General features: G+C 52.8%; 2 protein-coding genes across 3 annotated transcripts; one reads left to right on the top strand and one right to left on the bottom strand.

Moving 5' to 3' along the window:
• Positions 1 to 4,014: 4,014 nt before the first annotated feature.
• ACTMAP (actin maturation protease) lies at positions 4,015 to 14,793 on the bottom strand. Of its 2 annotated transcripts, none has more exons than XM_081200596.1 (6): positions 14,446 to 14,766; positions 11,814 to 11,882; positions 8,936 to 9,060; positions 8,613 to 8,742; positions 6,643 to 6,713; positions 4,015 to 4,880 (listed from the first exon to the last, which is right to left on the bottom strand). In XM_081200596.1, exons 1-6 carry the CDS (start codon positions 14,619 to 14,621, stop codon positions 4,537 to 4,539), a joined length of 915 nt encoding a protein of 304 aa, XP_081056722.1. In that variant the 5' UTR covers positions 14,622 to 14,766; the 3' UTR covers positions 4,015 to 4,536. The 2 variants fall into 2 exon arrangements, with proteins under 2 accessions (XP_081056722.1, XP_081056723.1); XM_081200597.1 differs by lacking the exon at positions 14,446 to 14,766 and adding an exon at positions 14,773 to 14,793 and having other exon boundaries at positions 4,020 to 4,880.
• A 276-nt stretch (positions 14,794 to 15,069) lies between these two features.
• Positions 15,070 to 23,374, top strand: SNRPA (small nuclear ribonucleoprotein polypeptide A). The gene is made up of 7 exons (XM_081200618.1): positions 15,070 to 15,220; positions 16,831 to 16,932; positions 18,860 to 19,032; positions 19,805 to 19,981; positions 21,343 to 21,516; positions 21,789 to 21,877; positions 22,826 to 23,374. Exons 2-7 carry the CDS (start codon positions 16,860 to 16,862, stop codon positions 22,983 to 22,985), a joined length of 846 nt encoding a protein of 281 aa, XP_081056744.1. The 5' UTR covers positions 15,070 to 15,220; positions 16,831 to 16,859; the 3' UTR covers positions 22,986 to 23,374.
• Positions 23,375 to 23,997: the final 623 nt, after the last annotated feature.

The following is a 23,997-nucleotide window of genomic DNA, read 5'->3' as shown; positions in this document are numbered from 1 at the left end:
CTTTTATTAGCTGCTAATCTCCCATGCTACACCCCCAAGACTACATCACAAAGAAGAGGGGTTGAGGGAGGAGTTGTGGTGGTAACCTGAGTGTCTTGTCACCTGTTCCACCTTTCTCCCTCCCCATGAGTACTTTCTAGTGGCCAAAAGGGAGTTTGCAGTTTCCTGTCCCCAGAGGGAAGAGCTGATCACTGTCCTTTGTTTCAGTCCGTGCTGAATCCACTCCCATATGCAGGTCCTTTGTGAGTGTGATGGTCTTCTGTCTGGGAGCATCAAGGTTGGCATGCCAACTGGGCAGGGCTCCTGTGTATGTGCTGGTATGCTGAAGGCACTATGGCTGCCCTGTATCAAACCTTCCCCATTTTGTAGTCCTTCCTTCACGGAGTAAAATAAAAGTGGAATGGTGCAGATCCGATGTATGGTTGAGTTTCTATGAATTTATAACAGAAGCGTTGCATATGTCGTGTGTGAGTAAGTTTGTACAAACTGAATGATTGGATGGGGGGGGGGTTCCTGCAACGGGGGGGGAGGGGCAAATTCCTCCCTCCCCAGCCCATGGTGAAAGAAGCCCACCTGTCCCCATGCACTTCTCAGAACCACAGAATTGGAAGGGACCCAAAGAGGTCATCCAGCCCAACCCCATTTGCTTTGGCTCCTGGCCCCCTAGTTTTTCATCTGCACCTGCACAGATGAGAGTGGGGCTTTACAGGCTGTGACCCACAGAGAAGAGGGCTGGAAGACTGCCCAGCAGAGACTCGGAGGCATGACCGGCAAGACCCCCAGCCCAATTTGCACGAGGTGCTACAAGCCTTTCCCCAAATCCTGCCCAGCAAGACAGCCTTCGTGACAGAGATCTATTTGTGAGGGTTCAAAGGTCCCAGCAGGGAGGGACCGGCAGACGACTGTCACCCTGGAAATCCTAGCCTGCGTGCAGCAAGGAAAGAGGAGCTATTTTGGGAGCAGGACACAAAGACTGCTCCATTTCCCGTTGCCACAGCCAGAGACCCTCCCCAGGAAGGGTGTGGAGCAGGAGAGGGAGAGATGGAAATAGCATTGGGGGGGGGGGAGGCTGTGGTTTATGTCAAAGCGGGTGCAGAATGCTGCAGCGAGGCTCCTCACGGGGTCCCTGCCATGGCGGCATATTCACCCAATGCTCTAACAGTTGCACTGGCTCCCGGTGGAGTACAGGCTCAGATTGAAGGTGCTGGTTTTGACCTTTAAAGCCCTTCACGGCCTAGGACCCTCGCACTTATGGGGCCGCCTTTTTCCTTTCTCCTCCTGCAATGAGACTACATTTTAATGTTTCAATATTTTAATGTATTTTCATTTTGTTTTTAAGTTGTATTCATTCAACTTGTTTTTATTTTTGCTTGTCAGCCGCCCTGAGCCTGGCCTTGGCTGGGGAGGGCGCGGTATTAAAAAAAATTATTATTATTATCATTATTATTAAAGGACCCCATGGACCCTGAACGCTGCTCCTTCCAGGCCCCAAAGCCAGCAGTCTCCTTGGAGTGGTTTCACCCACAAAAACAGGAACCACTCCGCACCTTGGGGCAAATGCTTTCACGCAGAGATCTCTCGAGGCACAAAACTACCACTCCTTTGCTGTTTTAGCTCTTTTAATTTTTGAAAGTGCTTTCCATCTTCTGTACATGGAACAGGCATGCAGCCGTGGGGAGCAGGGAACCATTTGCAGAGGTGGGGAAACTGAGGCCGAGAGGGTGACTCACCCAAGGCCAGACACACACTCCCTAGCAGAGGCAGAGCAGAACCGGACCCAACATTTCCTCCCCTTCTCTCTGTTGGACGCACATTCCCTCAAAATCACAGCTTTGGCAATGCAGCTCAATGCAGAAGGCACTCCCGGAGGGCAAATTTATCTCTCTGTTTCCCCGACTAGCTTTTTCTATTGTGTTCTTTTTTTAAAAAATGCACACATGGTTATTATTGGCGTTGGACTGGCTTGGCTCCAAAAGGAAAGGAAATTCCAGGCATTTTTTTTTTTGTGTGTCCTTGAAAGCTCACTATTCTGGGAAGGCAGCAGTGAAGAGATGGCCTCTTGCTTTTCCTGACTGCCCCAGAGGCCTCAGCCAAGCCGGCCTCCCCTGAGGGCCCACCTGGACAGCTCTGGACAGCTCGGCCCATTGCGAGAAGTGAGGTTACAGGGAACCAGGCAGAGGGCCTTCTCTGGTGGCGCCCGCCCTGTGGAACGCCCTCCCATCAGATGTCAAAGAGAACAACAACTACCACCGTTTTAGAAGACATCTGAAGGCAGCCCTGTTTAGGGAAGTTTTAAATATTTAATGCTGTACTGTTTTTAACATTTGATTGAGCAGCCCAGAGTGTCTGGGGAAACTCAGCCAGATGGGCGGGGTATAAATAATAAATTACAGTGGTACCTCGGGTTACATACGCTTCAGGTTACATACGCTTCAGGTTACAGACTCCGCTAAGCCAGAAATAGTACCTCACGTTAAGAACTTTGCTTCAGGATGAGAACAGAAATTGTGCTCCGGCGGTGCAGCGGCTGGCTCTCGGCCAAGGCTTGGCGGCTGCCACTCACTCACTCGCTCGCCCACCCATCCCTCCATCCCTGCACCCGGCCTCTCCCCCTCCGTCCCCGGCGCGGGGGCTGCCAGGATCTGTAGTCCCCTCGCCCTTGGGCTCCGCGCCCGCGCGGGGTGCGCGAACTACGTTTCCCAGCGTGGCCTGGCGGGCCGGGCGTTTTGTTTGAAGCGCTCTTCTCCCGGCCATGGAATGAGCGCAGCGGCGGCGGCCGGGCGGGCAGGGGCTCTTCCGCGCAGACCCCGCACAGCCTGCCTGCGCCCCCGCGGAGATCGGGCGGCAGGATGGAGCCCGGGGATCCCCGCGGAGGCGGAGCGGCGGAGGCTGCCCCCCAGGTAGGGCTGCGTCGGGGGGTTTTTATTTTTGCAATGCTGCATCTGCGCCGGAGGGGACGCATCGGACCGCGGGGAGACCCCTTGGTGGGCGTGCAAGGCAATGCATGCATGCAGGCGTTGCATGGAGTGCAGTGCAATGCAATGGCAACGCGGCGCCCTGCATGCATGCATGCAACTTCCACCGGCGCTCCGGACTTGGCAGGTGAGGGGGGTCCCCAGTGGGCGGCAGAGAGAGCCGGGAGGGCGAAGGGGAGCCGGGGGGGAGCAGCGCTGCTCCCCGAGCCGAGCCCGGGGGGAAACTTCGGTGTCGTTGCGCCGGGTGTTGGAAGCGGAGGCTGGCGGGGGCCCCTCACCTGCAAAACCTGGTCGCCTCTCATATATTTCGTGCATTGCATTCATCGCCCGCTTTCTCCTCCAAGGAGCTCCCGGGGGCGTGCGTGGTTCTCCCCGTGTTATCCTCGCAACAACAGCCCTGCGAGGTGGGTCAGGCGAGTGGCCCAAGGGAGCACCCAGGGATTGTCCTGGCCAGGTGGGGTGATTTGAACCCTGCTCTCTGCCCGGTCTTCCTCCTCATTTAGCCCCCACATGTGCATGACTGTGCATGACTGAGGTTTTCCCCCCTCGTCTTGGCTATGGTGTGAGTCTGTGCTGTTAATTAATGGGATTCTGCCTTCGGAGAAGATGAGCCAGCCCTCAAGGAGGTGATTATGTAATTTGCTAGCAATTCATGTCCCTCCCGGCGTGACGCTGCGTGCTGACGTCACAGGGCTGTAATGGTGGTGTGCCTCGAGATTTTTTTCATGAAACAAGTGTGCCTTTGCCCAAAAAAGGTTGGGAAACACTGAGGTAAAGGGACCCAAGACCATTAGGTCCAGTCGTGGCTGACTCTGGGGTTGCGGCGCTCATCTCGCTTTACTGGCCGAGGGAGCAGGCATACAGCTTCTGGGTCATGTGGCCAGCAGGACTAAGCCGCTTCTGGCGAACCAGAGCAGCACACGGAAACGCCGTTTACCTTCCCACCTGGAATTATACCTATTTATCTACTTGCACTTTGACATGCTTTCAAACTGCTAGGTTGGCAGGAGTAGGGACTGAGTAACAGGAGCTCACCCTGTTGTGGGGATTCGAACCACCAACCTGATCGGCAAGTCCTAGGCCCTGTGGTTTAACCCACAGCGCCACCTGCATCCCAAAAAAGCTGGGGTATGAATGCAATAAAAACACGGCCTGTTCCTGTTTCTTTCCTGGGCAGCTCAGCTGGCAAGGAGAGCTACCCGTTGGTGGACGTGGTCTCTCACCTGAGACAAGTCCATTTCACAGAATTTCAGAGTCGGAAAGGGCCCCACGGGTCATCTAGCCCAACCCCCTGCAATGAAGGAATTTGTCCCAGCATCCTCTTTTCAGGCAGGCCAGGTGCCCCTGTGACGCTCCTAAGGCACAAAGGCATGAGCCCTCCCCATGTCTGACCCCTGCAGCTGGGACTTGGGGGTATACTGCGCCTGCACAAAGAGGCTCCACAGCTATCGTGCCCAATGGCTGTTGCTAAAGGTCCCATCTGCACCCACAACTTATTATGGCTCCTGGTCCGTTTGGTTCCGGTTGGAGCTTTGGAAAGCAGTTCCTCCTTCTGGCCAGCTCAGCGTGGCCGGTAGCCCTCTGGCCCAGCCGGCCGCAGAAGCACAGCCTTCCCACAAAGTCCCTCACGCACCCCCCCAGCTGGCACGATGTAGACCTTTCCATCGGCTGCCCGCTTGGGGCTGAAGTCCATCAGCTGCCCGTTGCTGGCCTCCACCTGGGAGTAGCGCCAGAGCTGGTAGCGGCCGCTCTTGCCCTGCTTGGACAGCAAATACGTCTCTGCTGCGGGAGAGTCCAGCGAGAGGGTCGAGGCCACGGCTGGGCTGGCATGGAAGAGGCCCCGGATCTCTTCATCCTCCTGGCAGGCGGCCAGCTGGACACTGTCCTCCAGACCCAGCAGAGCTCCTGGGTAGAAGGAGGGAAGAGAGAGAAGTCTATGAAGGTGACCTGGGTGCGATTGTCGGGCAGCCCTGGTCCTGAACTGGCAGCCTTTGGCTCGCAGGGAACCCATTGAGCTGGCACTTGGGTCTGTTTTGCACTCAAAGTATGGCCAAGGGGTGCCGAAATCCCAAGGGAGCAGAAAAGACAGCTGCTTGGATGCTATTGGCCCAGAGATGGAAAGAAGTCCGTACCAGAAAAGAATGGCAGATTAAGTTGATGGATTATGCCAAAATGGCAAAAATGACCGGAAGAATCAGAAATCAGGAAGACCAAAATTTCAGTAAGGAGATTTATAATTTATCTTAAAAACCATTGTAAACAGCTAAAATCATTAGTAGGATTGGATTAACACTTGTAGTTTAATGTTGAATTTTGGACATAATGGAGATGTAAAAGATCTGGTTTATCATAAAAGATGCAGGAGGAAATGATTAACGATAGGACCCACAGAGGGAAATCCAGGAGATTCTTTGGAATCTTGTTTTTATGTTGTATGTTGGATAACTGACTGTAAAGCTTTAATCTGAAAAACCAAAAAAATTTCAAAAAACAACAACCAAAAAGTACGACAGAAGAGCCCAAAATGGTGTGTGTCGTTCTCTCTGCTCCATTAATCCCCAACAATAACCTTGTGGGGTAGACCAGGCTGAGAGGCTGTGACAGGCCCTCAAAGTCACACCCAGGGAACTTTGTGGGCGGGATTCAAGCATCGCTCTGGCTTGACCATGGTGGATTTTGCATCTATTTATGCTACAGAATAAAGGATGTGGGTGGTGCTGTGGGTTAAACCATAGAGCCTAGGACTTGCCGATCAGAAGGTCGGCGGTTCGAATCCCCATGACGGCGTGGGCTCCTGTTGCTCGGTTCCTGTTCCTGCCAATCTAGCAGTTCGAAAGCATGTCAAAAGTGCAAGTAGATAAATAGGTACCACTCTGATGGGAAGGTAAACAGTGTTTTCGTGTGCTGCTCTGGTTCGCCAGAAGCGGCTTAGTCATGCTGGCCACATGACCCGGAAGCTGTACGACGGCTCCCTTGGCCAATAAAGCGAGATGAGCGCTGCAACCCCAGAGTCGGCCACCACTAGATCTAACGGTCAGGGGTCCCTTTACCTTTTATGCTACAGAATGCCAGGCTGTGGTTGCATCAGAAAGTGACACCCCCCAATGAAAAAAAATGTAAATGTAAGGAGTGCAAAAGAGAAAAAAGCTGGTTTTGAGCTATGAGCGCAGAAGGAATTAGGTAATAATATTGTGGTTATGGTTTGACAGACAGACGACAGCGCACAGCAGAAGGGGAGAAACAACAACTCCATGGAAAAAGGGGTGGGAAGTCAACAACAAAAACAGTAAAGACGTAATTGTGTTTTGACTGTATATGATAAAATTGTTGAAAATTATAACAGCAAAAAAGGGGGGGCTTTAAGCATTTGCTTCAAAGCTAGGGCAGAATAAGGGTCCCAAGCAGGGGATAGTTTGAGGAGAAAGTTGTTGGTGCAGATTGGGGAGTCCTATGCCCTGGAATTGAGCTTTGAGCAACTGAGTGCAAGCAGCGGCCTGGGAAGAGGGAGGCCCAAGGCACACAGGACCAGCCTGGCCACTGCTGCCCCCTCCTGGGCAGTGCCCTGCCTTGCCAGCAGAGCCATCTCTCTCCTCTGGAGCCTCGGAGGAGAGGGAGCAGCCAGGCACCGCTCCTTGCGAGGAGAGTTGCAGTGAACTGGGGAACGTACCTGAGGCAATGGCCCAGTGAGCCTTGTAGCCGCTCCGGAGGCAGGGCTCGTGGTTGGAGTCTTCGTCGTAGCTGTGCTGGGTGTTAAGGTCTGGGTGAAGAGAGTCTTGCTCACATGGGAAGAACAGAGGACAAGGAGGGCCGCTTGGGGCACCTGTCTCACCAGAGAAGCCTGGAAGAGGGCCTGGCAGGAGGGCAGACCCTGGGGCAAGGCAGACCCAGCCTTGGACCAGCTCATTTGAGCTTGTTTTCTTGCTACTACACTCTAGTGTCCAGATCAGGGGTCAGCAGGGGGCTGGTCTACTGTCCCTCAGACCTTGTGGGGGGCTGGACTATATATTTTTTTTGGGGGGGGATGAACCAATTCCTATGCCCCACAAATAACCCAGAGATGCATTTTAAATAAAAGGACACATTCTAGTCATAGTAAAAACACGCTGATTCCCGGACCGTCCGCGGGCCGGATTTAGAAGGTGATGGGGCCTGATCCGGGCCTTCGTTTACCTACCCATAGTCCAGATCAAGTCAAGGGAAGTCATAGTCCTGCTCTCTTCTGCCTTGTCCAGATCCCACCTGGAGCCCTGTGTCCAGTTCTGGACACCAGTTTAAGGAGGGGATTGACAAGCTGGAAAGTTGGGAGATTAGGGCGACTGAGATGATTTAAGAGTCTGGAAGCCAAGCATTATGAGGGGCACTTGAAGGAGCTGGGTATGTTTAGCCTAGAGAAGAGGCGATTGAGAGGAGATATGACAGCCGTCTTCAGATATCGCAAGGGCTGTCACATTCAGGAGGGAGAAAGCTCGTTTTCTCCAGCTCTGGAGCTAGGACTTGAACCAATAGCTTCAAGTTACAAGAAAGGAGAGTCCAACTAAAGCTTTCTGACAGTAAGAGCTGTTTGGATGGATGGCGGCTAACAGATTGAGGTTGAGTCCTGACAAGACAGAAGTACTGCTTTTGGGGGACAGGGGGCGGGCTGGTGTGGAGGACTCCCTGATCCTGAATGGGGTAACTGTGCCCCTGAAGGACCAGGTGCGCAGCCTGGGAGTCATTTTGGACTCACAGCTGTCCAGGGAGGCGCAGGTCAGTTCTGTGTCCAGGGCAGCTGTCTACCAGCTCCATCTGGTACGCAGGATGAGACCCTACCTGCCCGCAGACTGTCTCGCCAGAGTGGTGCATGCACTAGTTATCTCCTGTTTGGACTACTGCAATGCGCTCTACGTGGGGCTACCTTTGAAGGTGACCTGGAAATTACAACTAATCCAGAATGCGGCAGCTAGACTGGTGACTGGGGGCGGCCGCCAAGACCGCATAACACCGGTCTTGAAAGACCTACATTGGCTCCCAGTACGTTTCCGAGCACAATTCAAAGTGCTGGTGTTGACCTTTAAAGCCCTAAACGGCCTCGGTCCTGTATACCTGAATGAGCATCTCCACCCCCATCCTTCTGCCAGGACGCTGAGGTCCAACTCCAAGGGCCTTCTGGCGGTTCCCTCATTGCGAGAAGCAAAGCTACAGGGAACCAGGCAGAGGGTCTTCTCAGTGGTGGTGCCTGCCCTGTGGAACACCCTCCCATCAAATGTCAAAGAGATAAACAACTACTTGACATTCAGAAGACATCTGAACTTCAGGGAAGTTTTTAATGTGTGACATCTTAGTGTATTTTTGGTCTTTGTGGAAGCCGCCCAGAGTGGCTGGGGAAACCCAGCCAGATGGGTGGGGTACAAATAATAAATTATTATTATTTGACAGTGGAACTGTCTCCCTTGAAGGTGGAGGACTTTTCTTCATCAGAGGTTATTAAGCGGAGATCAGATAGGCTAATATCAGGGATGACTGTACTGCACTGCAGAGGGTTGGACTAGATGACCCTGTGTGGTCCCTTCCAACCCTACCATTCTAGGAAGTAAGCAAACATGAGAAGCACCCACCCCAGCTCCCCATATCCCTCCCCTTTCCCACCAGGAAGGATACGGTATCAACACAGGGAAGCCTTGGCTAAGATGACGAAGGATCCTTTGGTAGTTTTCTCCCCCCAGGCCTCCAGAGAGCAGCTCCGCCTGGCAGGGGAACACCTCCTCAGCTAGCGTGGACATGTCGGCAGCTGGAGCAAGCAGACCAAAAGGGCAAGGGAGGAGTTGGGGGGCTGGGGTGCTCCCAGAGCAGCATCTAGGCAGGCCCCACCACCACCACCACCCGGCCACTCAGTCTCTGCCAGGCTCATGCAGGGAGATGAAACGGATCACAAGCCAAAATTTGGGCAGCGGTGTCTGCCATCCCCCTTCTTGACAACCCACCTGAGAACATTTCCCCCTGGGCTGTGTAGCCTCTCTCCAAAGCCACCTGAACAATTGTCTCCAGGGAAACGGCCTTGGGGGGAGAAAGCAGCGCCCCAGCCATCCACAAGGCCACCAGGCCACACCTGGAGGAGGAGGAGGAGGAGGAGAAGGAAGAAAAGCAGAGAGGTTGACCACTGTACTAAAATCTGAGCCCTACTTTTTTTTTAAAAAAAAGCCTTTTGATATACGATATACGATATCTTTATTGTCATTGTCCCATGCAGAACAATGAAATTGCAACCTACGAAATGTATACATGCTGAAACTACTACTTAAGAACATATCCATTGTTTTGTCTCATCTTCTAGTATATATGGGATTATATGGTGTATTTGGTTGGCACTGTAATATTGCTTCTATATTGGGGATTCCCCATCCTCCTTCTGAGGTGGGGAGGTGCAGGTATTTGGGGCTTATTCTTGGTTTTTTTTGTATGAGAAGATAAAGGAGTGTAGTTTTCTCTGCCATCTGCGGATTTGGGTTTGGGGAATCCAGACTGGGAGGGTTTGGAATAGGTAGGTTAGTTTGGGGAGGGTGATCATTTTGATCATGACTATTTTGCCTGAGAGGGTGAAATTCATGTTGTCCCATCTTTTTAGGTCTTTGTTTATTTGTCGCCACAGGGGCTTGTAGTTGTGGAGGTATAACTTATTGAGGCTTCTGGTTATTTGTACCCCTAGGTATCTGAACTTGGTGTGGCCAAGTTTTATCTTGGTGACATTAGTGAATTCTTTTTGGGTGTGAGGAGGGGTGTTGAAGCACGTAGCTTCTGACTTTCCAAAATTTACTTGTAGGCCTGACACCATTGTACTTAAGAACATATGAAGAGGCTGCTGGATCAGGCCAAGGGGGCTGCATCTGGTCCAGCAACCTCTTCTCACATTGGTCAACCACATGCCCCTTGTCGGAAGGCCACAAGCAGGAGCTCAGCACAACAGTATGGCAGCCAAGAGGGCCAACATGAAGCCCTGCAGGCTTTCACTGCGCACTTCGGCTCCCTGGCGATCACGGAAACGTCCTCTCTGCCTCTTTGGCCGATTTAGCAGAGCGAATACAGTGGTCAGAAGCGATTGCAGTGTGTGGGTAATACATCAGAACACACACAAGGCGTTCTCTTATCTTCTTAGCCTTTAATCGTGCAGCATAACAGCATAAATCACACCCGGCGAAAGCTCGCACATTCTTCCTCTTGCATAGCGTACGAGACACTGAAACACTCAGAGTAAAAAACTCCCGTAAGTGTCTGTAACCACGCCTCAAGGTGTGAGACGTCACTCAGAACTCTTTAACCCTGTGAGTTCTGAAACCCTTAACAAACAGCAGCCCCCTCTCCTCCTGCAATTTCCAGCAACTAGTATTCAGAAAAACTGCTGCCTCCGACAGTGGAGGGCATAGCACACCCAACCTGGCTAGAGCCATCGATAGCCATGAATCTATCCAATTCTCTTTTAAAGCCATCCAAGTTGGGGGCCCTCCTGTGGGAGGCAGTTCCAAAGTTTAACTGTGTGTTGCATGAATTAATACTTTCTTTTACCTGACCTGAATCTTCCAACGTTCAACTTCATCGGATGCCCACAAATCCCAGTGTGATGAGAGAGGGAGAAAAACCATTTCTCTATCCACTTTCTGCATGCCTGCATTTCGTAAACTTCACTCGTGTTGCCTCCTGCTGGACATTTTCCTAAACTGAAAAGTTTATTGCACTTGCTTCTTGTTTTCCTAGCCCTGCCCGTGAAGGTGAGAAGGGGAAGGAGCAAAGCAGTGCCAAAACACCCCATCCTCTTGGCATCTGTGACCCTCAGGGTCCCTTAAAGGTAAAGGGACCCCTGATCATTAGGTCCAGTCGTGGCTGACTCTGGGGTTGCGGCGCTCATCTCGCTTTATTGGCCGAGGGAGCCGGCGTACAGCTTCCGGGTGACTAAGCCGCTTCTGGTGAACCAGAGCAGCGCACAGAAACACCATTTACCTTGCTACCGGAGCGGTACCTATTTATCTACTTGCACTTTGACGTGCTTTCAAACTGCTAGGTTGGCAGGAGCAGGGACCAAGCAACGGGAGCTCACCCCATTGCGGGGATCCGAACCGCCGACCTTCTGATCAGCAAGTCCTAGCTTCTGTGGTTTAACCCACAGGGTCCCTTACAACTCTCTAATTCTACAATTCTAAGAACTGGCTCAGTTAGCACTGCCCCCTGGCTGGACCAGGCAAGGACTTGGACGCTTGTACTAGTTTTTGACCCTGGCAGGAATGTATATTCCCCAGGAATATCGCCTCTTGTGCGGCCACTCAGAATGTGTAAACTTAGCTGCCTCGAAAATTTGAAAAGACAGGCGCCGGCGTAGTTTGAATACTGGTCCTTAGATAGCCTTGGGGTCTGGCGGGCTTCTGGGCTAGACTGGGCTTCTGGAAACCCAATTTTGTACCTGTATTTCGTTGCTAGGGTCATCTGGCCCTAGCCTTGCATTTAGATCACCCACCAGCAGGACCTTTGCCCCCGGGACCTGGACGCTTGCTGTCACACAAAGAAAACTGTACTTTCAGTGCAGCGATGAAATATACACAACCCTGAAACATCCCATCTAAAAGCAGAGGGCTGGGACCCAGATTCAAGCCCCTTCTCCAGTCTGAGAAGCTACAGAGCTCTCTAATTCACAGGGCTAGTATGGGGATAAAAAACTGTTTTGTGTTCCTCAGAGGAGGGGTAAACTATTAACATATTTCCGGAGTGCATGAAAAGGTATGGAGTGGTTGTGCAGCATAGTTCAAACTCCCACCTCCTCAGCAGGTTGCTACTTCACAGTTTCCTTTTGCAGTAAAGAATAAATCCCATACTCACTGGGGGCCTTCTTGGATTAAGGAAGACACGGGGCGGTTGAAAAGGAGCCACTGCAAATGCATGCTGAAGCTGGAAGAGAGAGATAGAGAGAGAAATAGAAAGAGGCCCTTAAGAGCCACTTAGGGGGCCGGTCCAACATTAGCAGCACTTTTGCCCCCTGCATAATTAACAAGGCTCTCCTCCCCAAACACTTAATAGGAGCAATCTAGGGAAGCTGCCTCTTGGGGGTGGGGGGTGCTCCGTGGCTTACAGGAAATGGAAATGGCAGCAATGCGAAATTGGAGCCCTAATGAGATAAAATGGACCACGTTAAAAGGCAAGCATCCTCTTTCCAAGCAGAGAGAACTTTTTGGAAGTAGAACATTTCGGTGGCACGTTGCAAATGAAACCATCACAGATGCAAGCCCCTAATCAAGCATTAAGAAAAATTGACTGGGGAAATGGCGCAAGGTGCCCCCCTCCCCGGAATGTTTTCAGCAGTATTTGCAGTGACACAGAGCTGCTCTTTTGTCCAAGCTGCTCACACCAAATATAGATGCCGCAGGTTCAGGCTGATGGTTGCGAAGCCAATCTGCTGTTTTTAAAGCCAAAAAAACAACAACACAGGTAGTGGAAGAGGATACCGTGAACACGACACAGCCCCAACTGCCCCTCTGAGCAATGAAGCTTGTAGACATCGTAGACATCACAGCATCTCAATAGTGCCAGGGTTATTAAGTCTACTGGCAATCTTTGCCAACTGGATTCAGTATGAAGAAGCTTGACTAAAGTCTGCGAAATTCTACAATTCCATAATTCTAGAAATCACACAATCCTAAGATTTTAAGAAAGCATATGGTGCAGTTTACACTTCTGTATTTTAAATGAAACCTAGGAATGTAGGCAGACTGCCTCTGGACCCAGATGAACAGGCATCCCCAAACTCGGCCCTCCAGATGTTTTGGGACTACAATTCCCATCATCCCTGCCCACTGGTCCTGTTAGCTAGGGACGACAGGAGTAGTTGTCCCAAAACATCTGGAGGGCTGAGTTTGGGGGTGCCTGCATATGAACGTAAGAAGAGCCAGGCTGCTGGATCAGGCCAGTATCCTGTTCTCACAGTGGCCAACCAGGTGACTCTTTGGGGAAGCCCACAAGCAGGGCCTGAGCACCAGCGCAAGTCTCCCCTCCTACAGTTTTGGAAGCACTGCTGCCTCCAAGGAGCCATCCGCAGACAGCCCTCTCCTCCTCCATGCATGTGTCTTATCTCACGTGAAACCACTGCCATCCAAGACATTTTCACAAGGACTATGGCATGGGCAGCAAGACTCTGATGATGGTGATAACGATAATACTAATAATAGTTATACCTCGGGTTACAGACGCTTCAGGTTGCGTTTTTTTGGGTTGAGGACAGCCGAAACCTGGAAGTACCGGAACAGGTTACTTCTGGGTCTCGGCAGCCGCGCATGCGCAGAAGCGCTATATTGCGCTTTGTGATGCGTAGAAGCGCAACACAACTTTTGTGGCGATCACACAGGGCCCCGGACGTTTGACGGTCTACTGGCCCTGTGCCACCACTGTAATTGCTTTCTTCGCTGCCACCAACCCGTTTCTCACGGGTACACACGGAGTCCAGTCAGTTGTTAACATTAACAAATAATCAAGTTTATTTTTATAGGCATGAACAAGCTTATGGTTACAGTTAATTTTTCTTGCCAGTTTCTTAATCTTAGTCCCTTAACCGTCCTATTCGTTCCTAACAACTTCAAACTGATTATCCCAACTACCGTATTTTTCGCTCTATAAGACGCACCAGACCACAAGACGCACCTAGTTTTTGGAGGAGGAAAACAAGAAAAAAATATTCTGAATCTCAGAAGCCAGAACAGCAAGAGGGATCGCTGCGCAGTGAAAGCAGCAATCCCTCTTGCTGTTCTGGCTTCTGGGATAGCTGCGCAGCCTGCATTCACTCCATAAGACGTACACACATTTCCCCTTACTTTTTAGGAGGGAAAAAGTGAGTCTTATAGAGCAAAAAATACGGTAACTATCTATCTGACTCCACCTAACAATTCCTCTCACAACACAACTCGACCAACCCACAGACTATTCCTCCCTCCTCCTTCAACCGAACCACAACCCGCGTGTGTGCAGATGCAGGTTGCGAATGTGCATCCCGCATGAATCACGTTCGAAACCTGAGCGTCCACTGTACCCCACTCCTCTGACTGTGTGGCAGCTGCCCCTCTCCTTCCTCCGAGACAAGGGGAGAGAACAGCACTCTAGGCAGCACCGCAGAGACCTGAAAAGCGCCCCTCCTGACCCCCACTGAGAGTCAGGGACCCCCCACCCACGACCCCCACAACTGTACCCCACTCCTCTGACTGTGTGGCAGCTGCCCCTCTCCTTCCTCCGAGACAAGGAGGGAGAACAGCACTCTAGGCAGCACCGCAGAGACCTGAAAAGCGCCCCTCCTGACCCCCACTGAGAGTCAGGGACCCCCCACAACTGTACCCCACTCCTCTGACTGTGTGGCAGCTGCCCCTCTCCTTCCTCCGAGACAAGGGGAGAGAGCAGCACTCTGGCGCCCCTCCTGACCCCCACTGAGGGGCAGGGACCCCCCCCACGACCCCCCACAGGCGCTCCCCACCTGGCCCTCCGGCGCCTCAGGAGCTCCCGAACACCGTCCTGGTCCCCAGGGTCCACTTGCTCCAGCGCGGCCTTGAGGAGCTGAGCCCCACATAGCCTGGGGGGAGGCGGAGGGGGAGGAGGGGGTGGGGGAGGGGGCAAGGGTGCTGCTGCAGCCCCCTGGGGTGCTCTGGACATGCTTCTGCTTAGCAGGGGCCTGGGAGGCCTTTTGCATCGGGAGGGTCCATGGGTGAAACTTCCCTCAAGGAAAGAGGGGTCACAGGTCAAAGGTCACGCCGGTCTGGCATGGGGCAATGCGAGGGGCGCTTTCCGTGACGCCTATTCTCACCGCCGACTCTTCCCTCGCCCGGCTTGCCGTGCTATTACGTCATCAACAGGCGACAACGCAGCCACCGCCTCTCCGCCCCTCAAATGACCGCTTTTTTCTTCAACAAATCAGTGAACAAGGACTCCGGGACCGGGGTGACTGGCAGGCCATGTGGCCCTATCGGCGGACGCGGAAGGAGCGCCCAATCAGAACCTTCTGTTTGGAAAGGGGCGGGGGCAGAAGCGAGATCGCCGCGTCGTTAGGGGGCGGGGAAGAGGGAGAAGACGGAGCCCCCAGGCAACCTCTGATTGGGCAGCGCGGCGCTCCAAGAGAAGAAACGCCGTTACGCGGCTTGCTGATTGGCGAGTCCGAACTGGGGGGGCGTGGCTTGGTTCCGCGCGCCGGGAAGGACGAGGCGTCTTTCTTTCTCCTCGTCGGCTGCCGCCTGCGCTGGGTCTGTGTCGAATCGGTGAGGCATCGGGCAACGGGGGGGCCATCGGGGCGGGAGGCGACGCGGAGTCGCGAATGGCGGACCGGGCCTTCCTGCCGGCAGCGCGGTTTTTGTCCCGCGGTCCATTTTTCGATCCCGGCAGCGGGCGGAGGCGCCGCAACATCGGGCATTTCCCCTGCTTCTCGGCACTGGACACCCGCTTGCCTTAACATCCGGGGCTTTCCAGCAGCCAGGCCCTACTTGGGTCAATGTGGAACCTCCAGGTCCAGCGGCAGTCTATCTGGATTGCCAAGTTCTTTGGAGCATTGGGCCCCTGGGAGAAGTGGAGGCTGGGCTACAAAATCATCACCACCATTTTATTTGTATGCCGCCTTTCCACAGTTAAAACAATGCTCAAGGCGGCTTACAATATGAAAATATTTACATAATTACAAATATAGCAAAATAGTCATAAAAAATATGAATTCTGGTGCTGGAGGAGACTCTTGAGAGTCCCATGGACTGCAAGAAGATCCAACCTCTCCATTCTGAAGGATATCAGCCCCGAGTGCTCACTGGAAGGACAGATCCTGAAGCTGAGGCTCCAAGACTTTGGCCACCTCGTGAGAAGAGAAGACTCCCTGGAAAAGACCCTGATGTTGGGAAAGATGGAGGGCCCAAGGAGAAGGGGATGACGGAGGACGAGATGGTTGGACAGTGTTCTCAAAGCTACCAGCATGAGTTTGACCCAACTGCGGGAGGCAGTGGAAGACAGGAGTGCCTGGCGTGCTCTGGTCCAGGGGGTCACGAAGAGTCGGACACCACTAAACGACAACAATAAAAGTCATAAAAATAAAATACATTAAAAGCTACATAACCAAACTGAACAATTTCCACATTAAAATAAAGACACAAAAAGTTAATACCAGTAACAACGGCAAAAACTTCCAACGAAACTTCTCCCACAATACCCCAATCCTTGCTGGGCAGCAGCCACAGAAGCAGTCTTTATGAGGCCTGTCAGGCCCCGCCCTGGGCCAGGTGGGGAGAGGCAGGAACAGGGCCCTCAGGCACTCAGCAGGGGAGTCCTCCCTGGGCAACATGGCCCCTCTTGGCCCGATCCACCAAGATGTTCTTAGGCTCTTGTCTCCCTTTTTCCTGTGTTTTGGAGCCACTCAGTGAACAGTATTGGAGGGGAAAGGGCCAAATTTCCCTATAACTGCTGCCTCATCTGAGAGCCAGTGTGATGTAGTGGTTAAGAGCGGTCGACTCGTAATCTGGGGAACTGGGTTCGATTCCCTGCTCCTCCACATGAAGCTGCTGGGTGACCTTGGGCCAGTCACACTTCTCTGAAGTCTCTCAGGCCCACTCACCTCACAGAGTGTTTGTTGTGGGGGAGGAAGGGAAAGGAGATTGTTAGCTGCTTTGAGACTCCTTCGGGTAGCGATAAAGTGGGATATCAAATCCTCTTCTTCTTCATCTGGACTAGAAAGCTGTTTCGCGTTGTTCAGGAGGGTCTGCATTAATGCTTTCTGAGGGGTGGGGGCAGACTTAGCAGCAGCTGTGTCTACTTTTGCATAAGTGTCTCTATTGTTCAGAAATGTGTCCTATTTCTTCCTGTTCTGACAAGTTTTGTTTTGCCCCTCCAGAGTCGGCTGTTGACAGTGTGGTCGTCGTGATGGCTGTCCCCGAAACGCGGCCCAATCACACCATCTACATTAACAATCTCAACGAGAAAATCAAGAAAGATGGTGAGAGGCTGTTTAGTCCTCCTTTGTTTCTTACCGGCTCACATCTCAGATACTGTCCCAATTTCCTGAATTTTGCACAGAGAAGGTTGGGGTGCTTTTGGCTCCCAACTTCCCTCTGTAGTACTGGGCGTAGTTTGAGTGTCGTGAGTGCCCATCACAGTATGTAAATTGGCAGGATGCAGGTTCCAGTAATTTGTTTTGGCCATTTTTAATTGCAATTCTGTTTGGACCTTTTGACCACCGCAGCACCTCGGATGCAGCTGTGCTATCTTAGAAGAATTAGTTGTAGGATCCCAGAGCGAGTAATCTTCATAAAAAGAGGAAGGGGAGGGAAGGAAGGGGAATAAAAGATCAGGCTAAGTTCAAGTTGAAAGCCAGGCGGAATAGCTCCGTCTTACAGGCCCTGCGGAAGGAGGTTAAATCCTGCAGGGCGCTGGTCTCATGGGACAGAGCATTCCACCAGGTCGGAGCCATCACTGAGAAGGCACTGGCCCTGGTAGAAGATAATCTAACTTATTTAGGGCCCGGGACCTCTAAACTATGATTATTCACGGCCCTTAAGGTCCTCTGCGGGGCAGACCAGGAGAGGCGGTCCTGTATGGTATCTGCATTGTGCATTTTCCTCCCTGGCCAACCAAGCGCTCCTCTTTCCACCCCCCAGAGGATCCAGTATGCCAAATCTGACTCTGACACCATCGCCAAGATGAAGGGCACTTTTGTGGAGCGGGACCTCAGCGAGAAAATGTACAGTGGGAGCCTCGGGTTACGTTGCCTCCAGCTTATATCACCCTCGGCTTGCAACCTGCACAAACCCGGAAATACCGGAACAAGTTGCTTCCGGGTTCGCACCATTTGCACACACGCAGAAGTGCTAAATCATGGGTGCGCAGACTCGACGCTTTTTGTTGCGTCGTTTTCGGGTTGTGGTGGGGCCTCCGGAACAGATCCCTGCCGTAACCTGAGGTTCCACTGTAAAACAAAATAACGGAACTTATTTGCTGAATGCCCACTGCTGGTCCCGTGCTGTGCAGGGTTATATAAACCAAAATCAGCCCTTTGAACTTAGGCAAAGTCAGCAGCCAAAGTTGGTGCAGCAGCAGCTGCCGCTTTGAATGAGCCTCACACGGAGGTAGCTGCATTCGGTTGGCCTCCTGCCGTGCAGCAAAGCCCAGGAAGTATTTGAGGAACACAAGGACTCCCCTCTGTGTGCCCCCTTCCAAGAGGCACAGGGAGGGCAATTTCTGTGCACCTGTCAACAGAAGACTCTCCCCAGGGAGGCTTGTCTGGCACCGATTCTGCCATCAGGGTCAGGTTTAAGGTCAGGTTTAAGGTGCTGGTTTTAACCTTTAAAGCCCTATACAGCCTAGGACCCTCGTACCTACGGGACCGCCTCTCCTGGTATGTCCCACAGAGAAATTTACGGTCTGCAAATAAAAACACCCTAAAGATCCCAGGCCACAGAGAGGTTAGGTTGGCCTCAACTAGAGCCAGGGCTTTCTCGGCCGCGGCTCCAATCTGGTGGAACGCTCTGTCACAAGAGACTAGGGCCCTGCAGGACCTGACATCCTTCCGCAGGGCCTGCAAGACAGAGCTGCTCCACCAGGCCTTTTGTCAGGGCGCAGCCTGACCCCCTCCTCTGGCAATCTGCACAAAATTTTGCTTGATGGTTGCCATTAATTTGATTTTAATTTGATTTAATTAATTTTATAATGAATGTTTTAGAATGTTGGACTATTTTGATTGTTGTTAGCCGCCCTGAGCCCAGCTTCGGCTGGGGAGGGCGGGATATAAATAAAATTTATTATTATTATTATTATTTATTATCCTTCCAGCACCCAGGAAAGACCTTTATATTCTCCAGGATGCTTAGACAGGTTTCCTGGGGTCAAAGTGTAACTGTGTGTAATCTGTTTCCCCCCCTCTTTAGAGCTGAAGAAATCCCTCTATGCCATTTTCTCCCAGTTTGGCCAGATCCTCGACATCCTGGTCTCCCGCAGCCTGAAAATGCGGGGACAGGCCTTTGTCATCTTCAAGGAGATCAGCAGCGCAACCAACGCCTTGCGCTCCATGCAGGGCTTCCCCTTTTACGACAAGCCCATGGTAAGTGGGGGCTGCTTCTGTGGGGTGAGGCCGCCTTCTTCGCTCCTTGGCGAAGAGGGAAAGGCCCACCTAGGTTGAGGCTTAAAAAGTTTTCTTGCAGCCTCTTTAGCGTTTGGGGGTCCTCTTGCGTTTTGGGTTCGGGCAGGCCTGGTTATAATAATAATGAATTTTTATTTATACCCCGCCCTTCCTGGTTCAAAAACCGGGCTCAGGGTGGCTGACAACAGATTTAAAACAATAGATGCAACAAAAAACAGCATAAAATACAGTATAAAACGTGAATAACAATAAATTCAGAAAGTAATTTAGGGGGGAAATCCATCCAATAAACATTAGATGATCACCAGGGCTAGCTGGCTAAATTAGTCCTACTTGGGCCAGCGTGGAGACCAGGGGAGAATTAGCTGTGGGATCCCAGAGCGGGTAATCTTCATAAAAAAGGGGAGGGGGAGGGAAGGAAGGGGAGTAAAAGATCAGGCTAAGTTCAAGTTGAAAGCCAGGCGGAATAGCTCTGTCTTACAGGCCCTGCGGAAGGAGGTTAAATCCTGCAGGGCGCTGGTCTCAGGGGACAGAGGATTCCACCAGGTCGGAGTCATCACTGAGAAGGCCCTGGCCCTGGGGGAGGATAATTAACTTCTTTAGGGCCTAGGACCTCTTATTCATGGGCCTTAAACGTCCTCTGCGGGGCAGACCAGGAGAGGCGGTCCTGTATGGTGTCTGCATAGTGCATTTTCCTCCCTGGCCAACCAAGCGCTCCTCTTTCCACCCCCAGAGAATCCAGTACGCCAAGTCCGACTCTGACATCATCGCCAAGATGAAGGGCACGTTTGTGGAGCGGGACCGCAAGCGAGAGAAACGGAAGCCCAAAGGCCAGGAGGTGCCAGCCACCAAGAAGCAGATCCCTGGGGGAGCGGCACCGGTGGCCCCTGCCGTCCAAGGCGCTGTGCCGGTGAGTATCCGGACCCGGGTGCCCACAAGTCGCTTTCCCTCTGCTGGGACGGGGCAGTAATATCTGTCTTCCATGATCTCTCTAGATTGCTCCCGTTTCAGTATACTCCTTGGAGACCCTTTTCCTAGTTGGGCTATCCTGCCATAGGGTGATGGGGCTGATAGCAGAGTTTGGGACGTTGATCCTTCAGAGAAAGCACAATTTGCAAATGTAAAGAGATTCTGGTTGCAGCTTTCTGATTTGGACCTTGGACCTCTGGGTTAGCCCTCCTTCCTGCTGTGACGATGATGATAATAATAGTAATAATTCATTATTTATACCCTGCCCATCTGGCTGGGTTTCCTCAGCCACTCTGGGCGTCTTCCAACAGAATATTAAAATACAAAAACCTATTAAACATTAAAAGCCTCCCTAAACAGGGCTGCCTTCAGATGTCTTCTAAAAGTCTGGTAGTTGTTCTCTTTGACATCTGGTGGGAGGGCGTTCCACAGGGTGGGTGCCACTACCGAAAAGGCCTTCTGCCTGGTTCCCTGCAACTTGGCTTCTCGCAGCGAGGGAACCGCCAGAAGGCCCTCAGCTCTGGACCTCAGCATTCGGGCAGAACGATGGGGGTGGAGACACTCCTTCAGGTATACAGTGGCACCTCAGGTTACAGACGCTTCAGGTTACAGACTCTGCTAACGCAGAAATAGTACCTCGGGTTAAGAACTTTGCTTCAGGATGAGAAGAGAAATCGTGCAGTGGCAGTGGGAAGCCCCATTAGCTAAAGTGGTGCTTCAGGTTAAGAACAGTTTCAGGTTCAGGACGGACCTCTGGAACGAATTAAGTACTTAACCCGTGGTACCACTGTACTGGACCGAGGCCGCTTAGGGCTTGAAAGGTCAGCACCAACGCTTTGAATCCCTTCTGCTCCCTCCGTCCCTTTAGTGGGTTGAGCCGAGCAGAAAGGGGGCTCCTGGGAAGCCTTTATTTTGGCCCCAGAGTACAGTGGTGCCCCGCAAGACAAATGCCTCGCAAGACGGAAAACTCGCTAGACGAAAGAGTTTTCCGTTTTGGAGGTGCTTCGCAAAATGAATTTCCTATGGGCTTGCTTCGCAAGACGACAATGTCTTGCGAGTTCCTGCTGGGTTTTTTCCCTTTCCCCCCCTTTTTCTAAGCCGCTAAGCCGCTTATCAGCTGATCCGATAAGCCGCTAAAAGCTGCTAATAGCGCTAATCCGCTAATCCGTCAATGGGCTTGCTTCGCAAGACAAAAAAACCGCTAGACGAAGAGAATCACAGAATGGATTCTTTTCGTCTTGCGAGGCACCACTGTATTTGCAGTTTGTCACACATGTGTGTTTTCTTTCTCTGCCTCTGTAGGGCATGCCACCCATGAACCAGGCGCCTCGTATGATGCACCACATTCCAGGCCAGCCGCCCTACATGCCCCCTCCGGGAATGATGCCTCCCCCAGGCATGGCACCTGGCTCCATCCCCCCGGGGGCGATGCCACCGCAACAGATGCTGCCTGGCCAGATGGCTCCAGCCCAGCCGGTGAGTGGGGATGGGGAGAGGACTGCCCTGGGCTGGGCAGGGCAGAACCGCAACGCAGAAGCCACTGGTTTGGTGGGTCTGGTGCTGATCTGCCATAAGGCAAGATGGCGGGCCTGTGAAGTTGTGGGTGAGATGGGAGCAGGGCGGGGCATTGGCAAGAAAGGCCTAGCCACGCTTGTGTTGGGTGGGGGGCAACCTGCCTCCCCTGCCCTGAGGGCTCAGGGTGTCTTCAGAGTTTTCATCATGCCTGGATCTTTCTTGCCTGTTTGCAGCTGTCAGAGAATCCTCCGAATCACATCTTGTTCCTCACCAACTTGCCGGAAGAGACGAACGAATTGATGCTCTCCATGCTTTTCAATCAGTAAGTGCCTGGCTGTGTTTCTTGCCACTAGGAGGGGCAGACGGAAGGCAAAACGGGGGCAAAACGGGGGCCGCCAGGGGAAGGCTTGCTTGGTGGTTGTGACAGTTGTGTTGTGGGTCTTCTTCAGTTAACCACACCAGTTGTGTTAAGCAGCGGCGTAGCGTGAGTTGTCAGCACCCGGGGCAACGCAAGTAATTTGTGCCCCCTAACCCGGGGCAAGGCACGTAATTTGCGCCCCCCCAACCCCTAACCTGCGAGTTGCCGCTGGCACTGCCGCCCAAACGACGCCGCTTGCCCGGAGGAGGGGGGGGCAGAGAGGCGAGGAAAATGCAATGGCCCAGCAGCTGCAGCAGCAGCAGCGGTGGAGGCGGGGCTGTGAGGAGGAGCTGCCTGGCGCGTCCTCCACGGCCCTGACGAGCGGGGACTGCGACAAGCGCTGAGAGCCGCTGCCTGCCGGATGCCTTCAGCCCGGACGCGCGCACAGCTCGTCGGTTCCGCGAGACATGGGGCTCTCCTACAGCCTGTGCCCGAGGCTCTTCGGCGACTCCGGAGGCAGCGAGCACGCCCCCCCAGATGTTGCGCCCGGTGCGGCCTGCCCCCCTTGCACCCCCCACGCTACGCCACTGGTGTTAAGACAGCTTTAGTTGGTTAAAGCAGCAGCCGCTGGGGAACCCACAAAAGCTCTGCTGCTGAGCCAGAATTCCTTCCTGCTCACCATGCCCACATATCCCCCCCCAAAAAAAAAATCATTTCCCCAGCCCCTGAGCAACACTCCAGTTCCCATCTCCATCTCGTCATTCCTTCCCCCCCTCCATCTTTGCCCTTGGACCAGGGTCCGTCCTGGTCTTCCATTCCCATGTTGCCCCCCTTTCTCTCTACTTTCCACCCTCTGGTTCCCGTGTTGGGGCGAAGCCTTCATCTCCTCTTGCTCCCCCCCCCCCCCCCCAGGTTCCCAGGCTTCAAGGAAGTGCGTCTGGTTCCCGGGCGCCACGACATCGCCTTTGTGGAGTTTGACAACGAGGTTCAGGCTGGAGCCGCCCGTGACGCTCTCCAGGGATTCAAGATCACGCAGAACAACGCCATGAAGATCTCCTTTGCTAAGAAGTGATGCCTCCGCTGTCCCTGGGCAACTCTCCCCCTGCCCTTTCTAGTTAGTGCCTGTGAAATGGTTTTTTGGGGGGCGGGGCTGTTGTTCTGTTCTGTTCTGCGAGGTAAGTGGTGTGTGTGAGAGAGGGAGAGGGAGCCCAGCAACACAAAAGGGCACCCAGATCTTGCTGTTCCTGAGCCAAGAGACCCAGACAAGCTGCCCCCTGGCTACTCTTGGGGACTTGGAAGTGTGTGTGTGTGTGTGTGTGTGTGTGTGTGTGTGTACGTACACAGGCAGCTGGGGATAGTAGCCGACTCCTTGCAAAAGCATTGTACCCAGGGTCTGACGGCCAGACATTGCACCTGGAGCTTTTCTGTTTTGCAATAAAACAACCACCGGTTTATTTTTCACCTTGGACTTTGGCTCTTATTAGCTGGAGATTTCCGGGTCGTCTTCTTTGGAGGGGGCTGCACACCGTATTTCCACACATAATCAGCCTTGCAAAGAGCGCACTGACTATTACTGGCCTGTCCTCCCAAACAGACCAATGTTAGTTACAGAAACTTAGAGGAGATTCTTAACGTGTCATGGGCAAATAGCTATGTGGGTGTTCTAAAACCTACTGGCGCATCCTCACCTGTATCTTTGTAGGCATAAGAACTCTTCTCCAGCAGTCAGGATGGGGCTGCTGTCTTTATTGCAATCACAACCCAGTTTTTTCTCCATGGAGCAAAGGTGGCATAGACATCATTCTCCTCCCTCCACATTCAATCCCCACAACAGCCCTGCGAGGGAGGGTAGTCCGAGAGTGGCCTGAGGTCGTCCAGTGAATTTCCTGGCCAAGTGAGGCATTTGAGCCCTGATCTTCCAGGTCGTGATCCCACACCCTAACCCAACACACCAGCTTCCTTTTGCTCTTGCGAGTGCCAAACAGAAGCCTCAGGGGTCTCACTCTTTAGCTCCAGGGAGCTGAGGCTGATGGGCTTTTGAACTGTGCACTGGAGGTGGCCAAGAAGCTGGCGTGAGTTTCGAT

This window comes from Podarcis bocagei (assembly GCF_964188305.1).
Source record: "Podarcis bocagei genome assembly, chromosome: 7".
Lineage (NCBI taxonomy): Eukaryota > Metazoa > Chordata > Lepidosauria > Squamata > Lacertidae > Podarcis > Podarcis bocagei.
Note: the sequence above shows the minus strand (reverse complement) of the source record. Positions and strands in the feature narration are given on the sequence as shown.

Coding starts and splice junctions, on each gene's coding strand:
- ACTMAP (XM_081200596.1), bottom strand. CDS start 14,621: ATGTCCAGAGCACCCCAGGGGGCTGCAGCAGCACCCTTGCCCCCTCCC. Junction 8,743..8,935: donor CCAGGGGGAAATGTTCTCAG/GTGGGTTGTCAA, acceptor TGCTTGCTCCAG/CTGCCGACATGTCCACGCTA. Junction 6,714..8,612: donor GGCTTCCCTGTGTTGATACC/GTATCCTTCCTG, acceptor CACCCAGCACAG/CTACGACGAAGACTCCAACC.
- SNRPA (XM_081200618.1), top strand. CDS start 16,860: ATGGCTGTCCCCGAAACGCGGCCCAATCACACCATCTACATTAACAAT. Junction 16,933..18,859: donor CGAGAAAATCAAGAAAGATG/GTGAGAGGCTGT, acceptor CCCCCTCTTTAG/AGCTGAAGAAATCCCTCTAT. Junction 21,878..22,825: donor CTCTCCATGCTTTTCAATCA/GTAAGTGCCTGG, acceptor CCCCCCCCCCAG/GTTCCCAGGCTTCAAGGAAG.